The sequence below is a fragment of the Salmo salar genome, chromosome ssa09 (assembly GCF_905237065.1).
Source record: "Salmo salar chromosome ssa09, Ssal_v3.1, whole genome shotgun sequence".
Lineage (NCBI taxonomy): Eukaryota > Metazoa > Chordata > Actinopteri > Salmoniformes > Salmonidae > Salmo > Salmo salar.
Window position 1 is genome coordinate 47,436,893 of NC_059450.1, and position 16,342 is coordinate 47,453,234.

General features: G+C 41.1%; 1 protein-coding gene across 2 annotated transcripts; it reads right to left on the reverse strand.

The window, feature by feature from the left end:
• Window positions 1–7,497: 7,497 nt before the first annotated feature.
• LOC106611477 (uncharacterized) lies at window positions 7,498–16,078 on the reverse strand. Of its 2 annotated transcripts, none has more exons than XM_045723748.1 (3): window positions 10,513–16,078; window positions 10,049–10,330; window positions 7,498–8,503 (listed from the first exon to the last, which is right to left on the reverse strand). In XM_045723748.1, the coding sequence occupies exon 1, from the start codon at window positions 15,422–15,424 to the stop codon at window positions 13,058–13,060; it is 2,367 nt and encodes a 788-aa protein (XP_045579704.1). In that variant the 5' UTR covers window positions 15,425–16,078; the 3' UTR covers window positions 7,498–8,503; window positions 10,049–10,330; window positions 10,513–13,057. The 2 variants fall into 2 exon arrangements, with proteins under 2 accessions (XP_045579704.1, XP_045579703.1); XM_045723747.1 differs by having other exon boundaries at window positions 9,659–10,330.
• Between the last annotated feature and the right edge of the window lie 264 nt (window positions 16,079–16,342).

Genomic DNA, 16,342 nt, shown 5'->3' on the forward strand with positions numbered 1-16,342 from the left:
TAAAATAACAATAACGAGACTATATACAGGGGGTACCGGTACCGAGTCAGTGTGCGGGGTTACAGGTTAGTCAAGGTAATTTGTACATGTAGGTAGGGGTGAAGTGACTATGCATAGATAATAAACAGTGAGTAGCAGCAGTGTACAAAACAAATGGAAAGGGGTATCAATTTAAATAGTCCAGGTGGCCATTGGATTAACTGTTTAGCAGTCTTATCGCTTGGGGGTAGAAGCTGTTATTAAGGAGCCTTTTGGTCTTAGACTTGGTGCTCCGGTACCGCTTGCCGTGCGGTAGCAGAGAGAACAGTCTGTGACTTGGGTGACTGGAGTAATCGCAGTTCTGATGTCCAGAAGTTATTTTCGGGTCATAAGAGACGGTAGCAGCAACATTATGTACTACAAAAAAAAAAAAGAAGTTACAAACAACGCAAAAAACAAACAAAATAGCACAGTTGGTAAGGAGCACGTAAAACGGCAGCCATTCCCTCCAGCGCCAATAAGAAAGAGAGTTTCAAATCTCTCTGCCAATAACAGCTCGTTTTCAGTTTTCCCCTCCCCCCACTCTGACCACTCCCAGACAGTCCTAGCAAAATTCTTGCTTTAGAAATTGCTCTTTGCTAAGAAGCTATTTTTGTTTATTTTTTTGACCATTTTATTTGAAACAATCACAGTAACGTACTTAATTGTTACCCAACAACAAAACATCTCTCTGCCCCATGACAAAATGCTAAACTGCTAAATTTTCTCTCCGATGCCAAGTGACGGGCCTTTAAAATGTTCCTTCCCAGGGCTTAAGACTTGGTTCGCCCGGCCATGCACTGCTAAAGTCATAGTAAAACTCCTTGGGGCCATACTTGGTGAACATAAGTAACCATTTAAATGTAAAACAGTTTCATCCGGCGTATCAGCAAATTAAAATCGTTGATTTACTTGCACGTGACAGAACATTAAATTGTAGCTGGTCCCAGATAAAATCGCACACGTTTAGCCCTATGCTAACCTCACCAGGTGACACTAATTATATCCTGGCAAAAAGTTCTGGAAATGAAGATTGAGAATTAATTCAAAAAGGAGTTACCTCTTTTAGCCTTTCACACAAACACACTGCTATTGCCTAATAATCATATTACATAGACGTGTACACTTAAATGTAGCCACCTACCTGGAAGGTTAGCATAAGGCTAACGTGTGGCATGTTATCTGATGGGACCAACTGCTATTTACCGTTGTCACATGCCGGTAAATCGACAATATTAATATGAATTGGCTGATACGCATTTTGATCCGGGAGAAACTGTTTACATTTGAATGGTTGCTTAAGTTCGCAATTATCGCCCCCTTATATGATATTTTTTTATCTCACTTGAGTTGTGTACTGAAATGAGGAGGTCCCTGATGAAAAAAAGGAGTCCCCGGCCCCACAAAAAAATTTGAGAACCCCTGCCCAATTTTAGTGCACAACTTTTGACCGGCTCTGGTCAAGAGTAGAGCACCATATATGGAATAGGTTGCCATTTGGGACGTTGACGCGGCCTCACCTGGACAGGCAGGTGACCAAGACCTGTAGACACAGCCTCACCTGGACAGGCAGGTGACCAAGACCTGTAGACACGGCCTCACCTGGACAGGCAGGTGATCAAGACCTGTAGACACGGCCTCACCTGGACAGGCAGGTGACCAAGACCTGTAGACACGGCCTCACCTGGACAGGCAGGTGACCAAGACCTGTAGACACGGCCTCACCTGGACAGGCAGGTGACCAAGACCTGTAGACACGGCCTCACCTGGACAGACAGGTGACCAAGACCTGTAGACACGGCCTCACCTGGACAGGCAGGTGATCAAGACCTGTAGACACGGCCTCACCTGGACAGGCAGGTGACCAAGACCTGTAGACACGGCCTCACCTGGACAGGCAGGTGATCAAGACCTGTAGACACGGCCTCACCTGGACAGACAGGTGACCAAGACCTGTAGACACGGCCTCACCTGGACAGGCAGGTGACCAAGACCTGTAGACACAGCCTCACCTGGACAGGCAGGTGACCAAGACCTGTAGACACAGCCTCACCTGGACAGGCAGGTGACCAAGACCTGTAGACACGGCCTCACCTGGACAGGCAGGTGACCAAGACCTGTAGACACGGCCTCACCTGGACAGGCAGGTGACCAAGACCTGTAGACACGGCCTCACCTGGACAGGCAGGTGATCAAGACCTGTAGACACAGCCTCACCTGGACAGACAGGTGACCAAGACCTGTAGACACAGCCTCACCTGGACAGACAGGTGACCAAGACCAAGACCTGTAAACTCATAACACAAGCACATGCTTTTTAGTCTGGAACCGGACCCATAGGAACAACCACACCTGTATCTGTACCTGTACAGCCATACCAGCATGCTCTATAACTGGGCTTGGCAACAGGAGGCCCAACAGGCAGCTTTTTTAAAGACTGTTAAATCACCAGGAATTCAGCTAAAATTAGTTTAATATAGTAAATATGTTCAATTATTTTTTTGGGGGGGGCTTAGGCCTAGATTCAATCAGATGAAACCGACATAGCTGATGTTTTGACCGTGTCAGGAGGTTGGAGCGGTCAAACATTTCTGTCACCCTAATGGAGGTGTAGATTACATCACACATTCCAGTGTTCGAACATGTAAACAAATCTGCATGGGATTTCTCTTAATGCTACGCCGTGCAGCCAATGACAACGGTCGCTTTATGTATAATGCCAGGAGCCACTTGTGGATTTCACGTCTCTAACGCAGTTCCACCTCTGATACTGCCAAAATGTAAATATTTGTATAATTATGTTCTTGGGACCCCCCCTTGACCATCTGCTACGACATAAACCGGGCCTGCGTCTGAATGTAGGTGCATCCTCTTGTTTTATACGATCACAGGACGCTGCTTCCACTACGGATGATGTACCCTCACCCTGCTTAATTAAAAAGGGATTGTTATATAAACACTGCACATTCTGTGAATGTCTGGAAGAACAAATGGATTTGTTTATTTTTGTAGATAAGGTTTGACTTGTTTTGTATGTTGTCAATGTTTTAGTGAACGTACAGTACATCGAGAAAGTTATTTTGAATGGATATGGATGTTTTTAAAGAAAGAAAATGATTTTTTTAACTCTTATTTAATATATTTATAGCTGTTTATAACTGCTAGGAATTGTAGCATGTATGAATACCTGGTCTTATGTAATGTATCGTCTGTATACACTGGTGAATCCCTGGTCTATTATAATGTATCAATATTTTTTGCACATCTTCTTCCTTGTTTAGTCTTCTAATCTTAATCTAGAGAACTACTGTATAAGTATAATAAATTATTAACTTGACATTAGCATATTAGCATATAAACACTGGTATGAGAGTCTTTCATCTCCTGTCTTTTATGTAATTACATGTAAAGATTGTAAAGATAAGCATGATTAAAACTAAGGTCCTATCTTAAACCCAAATCTGTACAGATGTCAGACCTGGTTTGTTCTGATCAAAGGTGTTGTAAAAGCAAGGAAACTGTCCAGTCCAGTTGTTTCAGTATGTATAGCATACGATGGTAACGTATCCCTCAGTATTCTATAGGCCAGTGTGTATCTTCTCTGAAATGGGCCAACAACCATAAACAATTTGTAGCCTTTTATTATAGAATTGTGTGAGTGACACATGTTCAGAACAAACTGTGAAGATTCCACACTGGCCTCAATACAATAGACATTTCCACTGCGTCACTCACCTCCTTCTAACTCTCAAAATGTAATTTTCCTGCTGGTTCGGATGCAATCATCTGAAGTCATGTGTCCACTGACCTATATTCTACAAAAATCCAATCAAGGATTTTCTTGTCCAGCAATAGAGAAACGGTTTTGGTCTGGCCACTGAAAAAAAGGGATTTAAAATACTATATTTTAAAGATCAGGGTTAGAAACCACTTTATCTACCTGGAAAGGGACATTTAATATTGTCTTTATATGAACATATAGTATCAAATTACAGCAATGTGCATATATAAACACTTAGAAGCCCATTCTAAACCCATTATCAAGGCAGCCTTAGTGTAAAGTGTTACCAGCAATGTTCTAGTCTATTAAGAGTGTGGTATATTGGTGTCAGGCTGATCAGTGTCTGTTATGAGTGTGGTGTATTGGTGTCAGGCTGATCAGTGTCTGTTAGGAGTGTGGTATATTGGTGTCAGGCTGATCAGTGTCTGTTAGGAGTGTGGTATATTGGTGTCAGGCTGATCAGTGTCTAGGAGTGTGGTATATTGGTGTCAGGCTGATCAGTGTCTATTAGGAGTGTGGTATATTGGTGTCAGGCTGATCAGTGTCTAGGAGTGTGGTATATTGGTGTCAGGCTGATCAGTGTCTATTAGGAGTGTGGTATATTGGTGTCAGGCTGATCAGTGTCTATTAGGAGTGTGGTATATTGGTGTCAGGCTGATCAGTGTCTAGGAGTGTGGTATATTGGTGTCAGGCTGATCAGTGTCTAGGAGTGTGGTATATTGGTGTCAGGCTGATCAGTGTCTATTAGGAGTGTGGTATATTGGTGTCAGGCTGATCAGTGTCTATTAGGAGTGTGGTGTATTGGTGTCAGGCTGATCAGTGTCTATTAGGAGTGTGGTATATTGGTGTCAGGCTGATCAGTGTCTAGGAGTGTGGTATATTGGTGTCAGGCTGATCAGTGTCTATTAGGAGTGTGGTATATTGGTGTCAGGCTGATCAGTGTCTATTAGGAGTGTGGTATATTGGTGTCAGGCTGATCAGTGTCTAGGAGTGTGGTATATTGGTGTCAGGCTGATCAGTGTCTAGGAGTGTGGTATATTGGTGTCAGGCTGATCAGTGTCTATTAGGAGTGTGGTATATTGGTGTCAGGCTGATCAGTGTCTATTAGGAGTGTGGTATATTGGTGTCAGGCTGATCAGTGTCTATTAGGAGTGTGGTATATTGGTGTCAGGCTGATCAGTGTCTAGGAGTGTGGTATATTGGTGTCAGGCTGATCAGTGTCTATTAGGAGTGTGGTATATTGGTGTCAGGCTGATCAGTGTCTATCAGGAGTGTGGTATATTGGTGTCAGGCTGATCAGTGTCTAGGAGTGTGGTATATTGGTGTCAGGCTGATCAGTGTCTAGGAGCGTGGTATATTGGTGTCAGGCTGATCAGTGTCTAGGAGTGTGGTATATTGATGTCAGGCTGATCAGTGTCTATTAGGAGTGTGGTATATTGGTGTCAGGCTGATCAGTGTCTATTAGGAGTGTGGTATATTGGTGTCAGGCTGATCAGTGTCTAGGAGTGTGGTATATTGGTGTCAGGCTGATCAGTGTCTAGGAGTGTAGTATATTGTGTCAGGCTGATCAGTGTCTGTTATGAGTGTGGTGTATTGGTGTCAGGCTGATCAGTGTCTAGGAGTGTGGTATATTGGTCAGGCTGATCAGTGGAAGGTGTGTGTGAGCAGCTGTGATGGCACATCTCTACAAACACACTCAAGGGACACTTACGTTGCGGACTAAGACAACAATACATGGTGTGTGTGGGGATGCTTGCTTGCGTGTATTCAGAACAACAAGGCTTTCCGCGTGACGTGCGACAAGCGTCAAATACCGCCACTACATCCTGGATGTTTAATCGGCAGTCGTCATTTACGTAATTAATGTTTGATCTAAGTTAATGTTTAGCCAGCCTGCAGACATTCTAGACACACATTGGCCAATAGTTTTTCTTAGCACTCAGCCAGACCCTTTGTTCTTTGTTAATGGAGAGAACAAGTACTGCTCTAATTTATGGAGGTATTGTCTAGTTAGGTTTTTAGGAAGTTGTGTGTAACACCTGGGTTCGAATACTACTTGGCTTTAGAATGCCTGGAGTGAGGTGGGCGTGGTTTGCACTTTTGAGACTTTTCTATTGGTTCCATTGCAACAGCCAAGCTCAATCAAGCACAGATACAATATTTTAAATGATTTTGAATAGTATTTGAACCCATGTCTGGTGTGTAACAGGCTATCTCATGTTGGCAACCTGCTGTCAAACATTCCAACTTGCCTTCTATGTTCAGGTCTTTATTTGGATAGCCCCACACCGATGCTCTACAGATGGTCATACTATCAACAAACTATCTGTTAATAAGCAACTGCTTGCTAAGGTTTACGGTTAGGTTTAGAATAAGGGTTAGTAAGTAGTTAGTTTAAATGTTGTTGTCAGTTATTGAACATCTACAAACCATTTCTTTGGGACTATGCAACAGAAAAAAAAAAAAGTGTCACGCAAGTTAATTCCATCACTATGGATAAAATAGGCGAAGGGCCTCTGAGTGTTTCTATGGTGACCAGAGCCATCCTGGGTTACCAGGATCTAAGTTAACTCTGTGTGTTCTGGTTGTGGCTAGATGGAGTACAGCTAAGGAATGGAAGTGACGCAAAAAATGTAATTCTCTCACCTTTTTTTGTGATTTGGTTTTGGCTAGATGGAGTACAGCTAAGGACATACAGTACTTGGGCCCCCTGAGGAAAAATTGTCATCTTTATCAAACAAATGAAGAACTATTTTTTTCTTCAAGTAGTTATGGAATACAACCTTTCAGGTCTAGATTTAATAAGATCAAGTGTTACCCAGTAAGAGCGGATGTTTTGACAGTGGGACTGCATTGAAAGCCTTTAAATTAGTGAGCAACTGCTCTTGCATAATTGTCACAAAGTCACAACCGTCCCATTCCTGTTACAAGTTCAAAACTAGGCTATATTGAAATAATTACACTCAGATTGAAAAACCATTAAAGAATTAGGTGTTCTATCATTTTAATCAGGGTATAGGATTACATCTCACATTCCAGTGTTTGAACACGTAAACAAGGCAGTCCTCTACCTTTTTTTTTTACAAGGGAAAAAGTAGGAGCACAATTTTGTGGTTGTTGTTGATAACAAGCCGTTTTCTTTGTAGTAATGGTGCAAGTATGACGGTCATGAACCTGTGCTCAGTGTGTCCCCCACATTTAGGGGCTTCCGTAGTGAAGGAACCATTGCAACAATTATCTGGGCGATTTTTTTTTCTTCTTCTCGTAAAATTAAAATTCCAGGTCGCAGAGCAAAAATATTTAGGTGCATATACGCTAATGCAACTCCGTGCAGCACTTGTGGATTTGACAGCTCCGACGACGTGCGGATCTGATTGAATCGGGACCTTAATGCTTTTTTACACTATTGGAATGCGCTTTTTCATATCATTATTGTTGTTGGGACAGCCTGAGGTACCTAAAGCTGTGAATCTGAAGTGTTAATTTGGGATTATAATTTCTCCAAGTAGGGTCCCCTCCATTTTCTAGTGTCAATTTGGAATTGTTTGCAGAAAAAGTTTGTGAACCCGACACAGGAGTAGAGCAGGATTACTGACCGGACATGCAGGGCGCTTGCCTGACCTCCAGGGGGCCCCCCAACCCAAAGAATACAATACAAATCAGACTTTGAACACGTCATAAAAACATGGCAAAATGTGTAGAATTACAGGATTTTTTATTTTACAAAATTAAAACGTTTTTCCCAAAACAAATCTGGCGCCCATTCCGGATGTGGTGTTTTTTTGTTGATAAGACTAGAATTCATGTAAAACTCAAAGACTGTGGTATAATCAGGTAAAACATGCCCTCTGAAAGACGAAATGTTCACAGATCTGAAATTATTCGATCTAGCCTATCAGAGGGTACATTTCTAGGGTTTCCACTCTTAAGACACGTTAAAAAATTCCACGTTTCCATGAGAACTGCCAAACACTTACAGTGCAATAAAATGTGGGGGGAAAAAATGACAAAAAAATAAATGTAATGATCATTGAATTTTCAAAACGTAATCCATACTGTATGTCAAATTCCCTGATCGTATCAAATATTGTATTACATTCTCTGTATTAAACTCCCTGTACACAAGTCCCTTGGAGGTTAAGGGCTGGGGGTTGTCTCTGGACAAGGTCCTGTTATCCTTCTCCTGGAAGCACGGTCCCTCTCCCAGGACTTTTATATTATCTAGAGAGTGGACTTCAATGTACTGGCTACATCCTGAAGTCTTTATAACCATAATCTAATCAGGATTACAATTCTGCATCCACCATGATGAAAACTGAAGCCCAGAACAAAGACTGACAGTTCCAACAACAGAGACCAACATGTCAGAAGGCCTAACAGAAGAGAAATGAAGATGAGCTGGCTGTATTATTCTGTTACACAACCTGGCAGTCCCTCATAACAGATCAGTCTATTTCCTGTAACCTCACAACCAGTTAGAGAGTAGTCTGTCCACCGTGTGTGGTGAGTCTGATGAACATTTGTATTCCTGTTGTAGTAAATGTTCAGATTAGTCAGTCCATGGCATGGAGTTCAAAGACAACCAGTCTGACAGGAAATTAGTGTGGCTGAAGGTGCAACGGTGGTGTCCAACATCCTCAGAGCAAATCCACAGGTTGAAGATGGAGACAGACTTCATGTCCATCTTGTATGGAAATAGAGGATCTGTCAATAAAATGAGGAGACAAATTATACATCCACAGTGGCAATCAAGTTTCTGGAGGTAACAAAACAACAAAAAAGACACTTGTGATTAAAATAATGATTTAATTTGTCACCTGAAGGATATAAAGGAATTAATTGTTTTGGTACAAATTCACAATGAGTGAAAAAACCTTGTATGGAAATCCTGACAACAAGGCCATCTCTATGACAACAAGGCCATCTCTATGACAACAAGGCCATCTCTATGACAACAAGGCCATCTCTATGACAACAAGGTCTTCTTTATGACAAGTGAATGCTAGCCTGGATTTTCAAGTCTGCCCGAGAAGTGTTTTGATGTGTTTGAGGATTGTGATTCCTTTCAGGTACTGTTAGACACCTGGATGAAGACAGAACCATTCAGCCCAACTATATGGTATCTTAAGTTGAGACACAAATGGAAAGACAAATAACATGCTTATTGAGCATGGGAAATGTATTTATAAATACATTTGTATTATTATTACTATTAATAGTTCTGTGTCTGGCTTGGTAGTTAGCCTGAAAATCTGCTAAATCTGTGTTAAAATAAACAATATCAAAAGGAAAACTGATTTAAAATCAACCACTTCCTGTCCCACTGGAGGCCTTCTACCTCTTACCAGTCCGTCATTGTACACAATCATTTGTTCTTAATTGACCCGCCCTGGTAAAATAAAGGTTACATTTAGAGAAGGACAAAAAATAAGTGCCTCATGAAAATGTTTTACAGTAGCTGATTTTAGTAAGTATTTAGGAATTAGTTTGCAAAAAAAACGTAATAGTCCGCCGGAAGCTAAATAAAATTCAAACCCACGTTTGAAAATTCGGTTTAATTCTACGTTAAATTCCCCCCCCCCCCATCCCCCCTTGCATAAGGACCAAGACTACAGACAATCGACAGAATAAATTGAAACTTAATTTTATTTAACTTGTGGAATTCCGGCGGACTATTCAGGTTTTTTGCTAAATAATTCCCAGCAATGCTAGCGTGCACATAAAATTCTAGCGTTGCTAAAAGCAGCTAGTTAAGGAAGACAGTTGTGTAGATGCAGTTATTCTCCCTAGTCGGTCCATGTTGATAGAAGTCTACAGTGAACATGAAAAACCTCCACCCACAAAATGTCAGGAACTCACCAGTAGAGAGTCCACCTCGTCGTCACCAGCAGAGAGGCCACCTCGTCGTCACCAGCAGAGAGGCCACCTCGTCGTCACCAGCAGAGAGGCCACCTCGTCGTCACCAGCAGAGAGGCCACCTCGTCGTCACCAGCAGAGAGGCCACCTCGTCGTCACTAGTAGAGAGACCACCTCGTCGTCACCAGCAGAGAGGCCACCTCGTCGTCACCAGCAGAGAGGCCACCTCGTCGTCACTAGTAGAGAGGCCACCTCGTCTTCACCAGCAGAGAGTCCACCTCGTCATCACTAGTAGAGAGGCCACCTCGTCTTCACCAGCAGAGAGTCCACCTCGTCTTCACCAGCAGAGAGTCCACCTCGTCATCACTAGTAGAGAGGCCACCTCGTCTTCACCAGTAGAGAGTCCACCTCGTCATCACTAGTAGAGAGTCCGACTCGTCATCACTAGTAGAGAGGCCACCTCGTCATCACTAGTAGAGAGTCCACCTCGTCATCACTAGTAGAGAGTCCACCTCGTCATCACTAGTAGAGAGGCCACCTCGTCTTCACTAGTAGAGGCCACCTCGTCGTCACCAGCAGAGAGACTTTATTGGCGTCAACCTTTGGCGATTAGATGTTTTCATTTGTGAAGAGTTGAAACAGTAGAAAAGGGATAAGACTGCAAACACACATCACCTGTGAATACACACATGTTTAAGGTTATCAGACCAAACAATAACAGCTAGGTTACATTCATTTAAGTGTTCAAATAAACGCAATTATTAAAATTTGAACATAATTCACCGAAATTTGTACAAATATGAAATATCAATAGAAAAACTAGATTGTGAATTTCAGTCACACATTTACTTGCATACCTTTTTATCCGAGGCTCACAGGTGTCCCGAGAAACAGCTAAGAACGTTAGTGAAAGTGTCCTCTTCAAAACAAACAAAACACTTCCACTTCACAGTTGATGGTAGAATAACTTCATGTTCAAAACAGGAAGTACTGGTTTCAGTAAAGCAAGTCTTGATGTACGGTCTCTTAATCTTGCTAGAAAAAACCCCGGAAAAGTTCCAAATATATTTTCTAAAAGAAAAACATGCTCCATCATAGTAGGTTCTTTCACCAACGCAAGTCTTATTTAAAAAAATATATATATCCTTGTTTACCTTCTTATATCTAACAAAGAAGATCAGAGGTTCTTCTATTGAGGCTTGTAAAGGTAGTGGAGTTTGGCTTGTCAATTGAAACGTCGTTCAACGCTGAAAACAAATGAAGTGTAGCAATAATCATGCTGTATTCAGTCTCTTTACAGCAAGACCAGGCATCAAGTGTTAACAGGAGGCCAAGGGAATCTACACAATCCACAAATCAAAGTCTAAACCCTTAATCCAAATAAGTCAAACACATATACATATATACATACATACATTTCCCATTATTTCACTGAATACTAAAAAGACTAGGTTAATTGGTACACCATTTGCACGTTTTGCTACAGTATTCCTAATGAATACAATGGAGTTGAATCTCTGGTAGGCTTGTTGACTCTGTGAGGTATAGAATGTGAGTCTATTGACTTCAGGGAGACAGGAAATTAGTCTTCCATTAGGAACCATTCTAAGTATGGTCTTTGGGTCAATTCAGAGTAAGCTTGTTGCAACTGTTGTCATTGTAATGTGTGCATCAACCAGTTTGTGTAATTTTTTCCACCGTTAGACTACATCCTGTCCAGACTTTAGCTCCACTGCTTTAGTGTTTCTCTCTACCACACCTGCTCAACAGCCCTTCTTCTTTTTGACTACAACCCTGTTCTCTCTGCCCTGATTTCAACACAAGTCTTTTTCACTGTCCATTGTCCAGAGGCATTCCAAAGAGCGAGTTTTCTTGAACATGTCAAAGGTTACAAATGCAACACTGACAGCACTTGACGTTTTGCATATTTTCTAATACCCACAAACCCTAGGATATCTGATCTGTAATTCTGGGATTTGTTTGAATTTCTTATCAGAACCAGTCTCGACTACAAAATATTTAAAAAGTTTGGCAAGAATCAACCTAACATATTACAATGACTTTAATCTATCTGCATCAGACTCCTTTTCCTGGTCACGGTAATATTTTTCTCCATTCTATTTCCTGGCCGAGAGGAGATTAAGTTAAATCAAATACAATTTTATTTGTCACACGCGCCGAATACAACAGGTGTAGACCTTACTGCGAAATGCTTTCTGACAAGCTCTTAACTAACAATGCAGATTTTTTTTATTAATTAAGAAAATATTTGCTATTTAAAAAACATAACTAAAGCAAGATAAAAAAGTAATACAATAAAATACCATTAAGGAGACTATATACAAGGGGTACCGGTGCAGAATCAATGTGCGGGTGTACAGGTTAGTCGTGTAAATTGAGGTAATATGTACATGTAGGTAGGGGTAAACTGACTACGCATAGATTATAAACAGCGAGTAGCAACAGCATAAAAAAGGGGGGCAATGCAAATAGTCCGGGTAGCCATTTGATTAACTGTTTAACAGTCTTATCACTTGGGGGTAGAAGCTGTTAAGGAGCCTTTTGGTCCCAGACTTGGCGCTCCGGTACCGCTTGCTGTGCGGTAGCAGACAGAACAGTCTGACAATTTTTAAGACCTTCCTCTGACACCAGAGATGCTCTGTGACTCATCACAATGAGGTTCTACTGGGATGAAACAACAGAGATGCTCTCTGTCTCGTCACAATGAGGTTCTACTGGGATGAAACAACAGAGATGCTCTCTGTCTCGTCACAATGAGGTTCTACTGGGATGAAACATCAGAGATGCTCTCTGTCTCGTCACAATGAGGTTCTACTTGTCTGACTTCATAGCATTACATGTCATTGGTCTTCGTGGCTATAAAACATATCAACTTATTTATTTTTCCTCATTAAATCTCCTCTTTTCTGTTACTCCTTTCAGTCTTTGGCTCAAGTGAAGCTGTAGTGACCTTCTGGTTACATAACTTGTTACATAACGTAACTTGTTCAACTTGCCTACCTGGTTAAATAAAGGTGAAATAAAAATATTTTAAAAAACATCTGTGAAGTTGGGTTGATTTGACTTTCAAAAGAACTCCTTTCTGCAGTCGGTAGTGGTGACTTGTGGGAGGCTGAATACATTTTTTTCCCGAATATTACTGGGTGTTGATCCATGCCATGATCAAGTGCTCTTCAGATGTTCTGACGGTATCTTGGTCTTCACAGAAATAAACCACTTTGATCTCAGAGTGAAGGTCTGGTCCATTTTATCCTGGCCAAGCATTGCTGCTTCATCAGTGGAGATTGTTTCAAATCGTCTCCATGGCGATAGTGTCTAACATGATGAAGATAAACTCGTTTTTGTTCATCTTGTTCCATACATTTTTCCGGGGAAATAATCTTAAAGCACTGTTTTTTTTGCTTTGGTTTGAATCACATTTGGTATTACAAACAATTCTTTTGAGAGTTTGTCCCTTCTTGTGAGTTGAAGTCTGTGTTTTTTAACCATTCTTTTCACTTTACGATAAATCCAAAATTGAAATTGACTTCGTCTCTGATTTTGCAAACTAAGGTCAAAATTGTATTCTAGAATAGCATAGAGAATATGCCCCCATCCTTCTGCTTTTAGGGGATAGGGTTTTATTTTAGCATATTTATACACCTCAAATACTACACCGTTTGTCAGTAACTGAAATTCCAGTTTCTTTTTAGAGGGTTTGAATGCAACATCAAGGTCCAGACCTATTTCCTCACAGCGTGTGTAGCACGCGTTGACAACTTTTTTGGTGTTAGACGTCACATTTGATTGGTCCAAGTTGGTAACAACAATTTGCTTTGTTTCATCAATACAAAGTGCAAGGTCAGTCTCATCAGAGATTCTCTCCTTCTTGACACAATGAGATTCTACTGGTCTGACTTCGAAACGGACTCCCTCCGTCTCCCTGGCTACGCACGTGTCCATTTCTTTTTCCTTTTTCATTAAATCCAATCTCCTCCTTTTCGACACTTCTTTCATTTGATCATTCGGCTCAAATGATGCTGTAGTTACCTGGTTACTGGACATCTCTGTATCATTCTTGAGTTTGCACGAATTCTTCAAGAAAAAGTATTCCTTTTCTAATTCACATCTCAGTCGGTGATCATGTAATTTTAAATTTACATTGGGCTGCAAAGCTGCTCTTAACCTATTAATGATATCTTCAGCCAGGTCAGTTTTCCCACTTTTTAAATCCAGATCAAAATTATGCTCAACAACATCACAGACCATCTGCTTCCAATTTCCACACATTTGTGAGGTAAAATCAGCCAATTCAATCATTACCTCTCTGGTCAATAGACGCAAGTCAAGTTTCTCCTTTTTCCCAAATGTTGATTTCACATCAAGGTCAAGTCCTTTTTCCTTACAGATTGGGTAGAGTTCACTCAATGCTTCTTCTACTGTGGGCATCATGAAGGATTGGTCCATTGTCATGTCTGTCTGAGTGCTGACAGTCTCCGTCTTGACATGATGGATGACGCCCAGATCTGACTTATCCCTTGTGCAGATATCATTAGGTCCATTTTCAGGGTCAAGGATTGCTGTCTCAGCACATCGTGTTACATCTGTCTGAGTAGAGAGGTTCTCAGTCGTCACATGCAGAGGAGCTATCAGGTCCACAACAGGCTTCTCCTTTATGCAGATGTCAAAAGGTGTAGGATTTTCTGACACGCTGTTATTCAAATTGGACCGTGCAAACCGAGATTTTCCCCATGCGTTCATTGTCTTTGAATCAGGAAGTTCAAACACTTCTTTTAACCACTCAGGATTTCTCCTCTTGGTATACATCTTCAGCATGTCATTTAATTTTCTTTCTATCTTGTTTGAAAAGTAACCTCGTACTTCATTTTGCACACCAAGATCAAAGTTGTAATCTAGAATATCAAAGATAACATGCTTGTTAGATCTATTAATGTTTTTAACATATTCAGACACTTCGATCATTACACCAATTGTCAGTAAATGCAAATCAAGTTTCTGTCTCGCTCCAGATCTAACATGGAAATCTATTCCTATTTCCTTGCACTTAGCATATGGATCTTTCAAATATTTCCCAAATCTTTTGGGGTTAGGTTTTGAGTAACAGCCACGGCACTGCCATAGATATTTATCCTCAACCGTTTTTTGGCATTGCAATCTTCGTCTTAAATTGGTATTGTAGTCTTCTTCTTCATCTGAGGGAAAGTTCAATGGCTCACAATATTCTGGAATAATATTAGATACAGATAAATTATAGCCACTTTCTATAGCAGGTGAGGTCAGCACAGAAGTAATGGCAGTACTATGGCCTTGGATATTAACATTGTCTACAGGCAATTCATTATTGGTCCGGGTCTGTTTTCGGCTAAAACCCTGTGACTTTGGGTTGATTTGAGCTTCAAAAGAATCACTGAGGGTTGATACATGTCCTGACTCCTCTTTGATCGAATGCCTTTCAGATGTGCTGATGGTATCTTGGTCTTTGCAGAAATAAACAATTTTGACACCCCTGTTCTCCCCATCACTTGCTCCGGTCATTTCAGGAAAAATACGTAAAATCTGCCCTCGACTTGTTGTTTGGGGACTTACGGTAGGTACACATGTACGCTCTTTCAGTAAACCCACATGGGAACCTGTTTCTGTGTTTTTTGACAATAGAGAACTTGGGTAATCTATCCAGGCATTAATCGAATCAGACCAAATTATTGTTTGGGATAGCTCCCGCTCATTTTCCTCTTGCTTAACGTCCATTTTGCATCAATTAAAACATGGACCATAAAACTGATGTGAGCAAGCTAACTTGATAACTAGCTATTATCATTTGCCCAATATAAGTTAGCTAAGTGGCTGCAAACGCCTAGATCGTATTTGGAGATCCAGCGAACATTTGCTATCTACCTAGTCACATGTTCTTTCGCTAGCTAACAAGCTAGGTTAGGCTACTACGGTTTGCAGCTGCGCTAACTAGTTAGTTGTACTAACCTGAAAGGCTAGTTAACGCTGTACCTTTACTGGTGGTGAACTACTGCAAATCCCTTGGCCTCCATTACGTTTGAATGAAATTCAAGACAAAAAAAAGACTTCCCATATCTTTTGAAAAATATGTCTGAAAACATCCGTCAGCTAGCTAGTAAAAAGCGGTATGCGCCAGAATGTAACATTTACGCACAGAGTTTCCGGGCCTTTGGTTTGAGAAGTTAACAATTATTTCTTAGTTTGTTCCTTTCCTCGAAACCTGAAGGCACAAACAAAATTCGAGCCAATGTCTTAAAGTAGTTGAATTTGGTATCGCTCCAAGATTCGTGAGAATTACAAACTAACACGTTTTGATTTTCGACAACAAAGAAAAACGGCTTTATAATCGAAGGCGTGCCGTTGATTTTTGGCGGCCTGCACATGCGCAGTTCGACGCGAGACGTTGGTTCGACGCGATGACGTGATTCTACGCATTAGCTAGCCGACGTTGCCATGACGTCGCCTACGAGTATGATCCGGAATTTCTATTGGAGAAAGAAGCAGCTTTAGTGTTCATAATGTCGAGTCGCGTCAATTCAAATCTGGTATTAGAACAAATTATTTGGCAAAGAGTAACTCAAGTTTTCTTTGTTCTTTAATTAATTATTCACTCTTTCCCGAGCGTGTTAGTATCTTTGTCAATTGTCATGATGC

Bases quoted from the DNA above. Each gene is read 5' to 3' on its own strand.
- LOC106611477 (XM_045723748.1), bottom strand. From the start codon at position 15,424: ATGGACGTTAAGCAAGAGGAAAATGAGCGGGAGCTATCCCAAACAATA.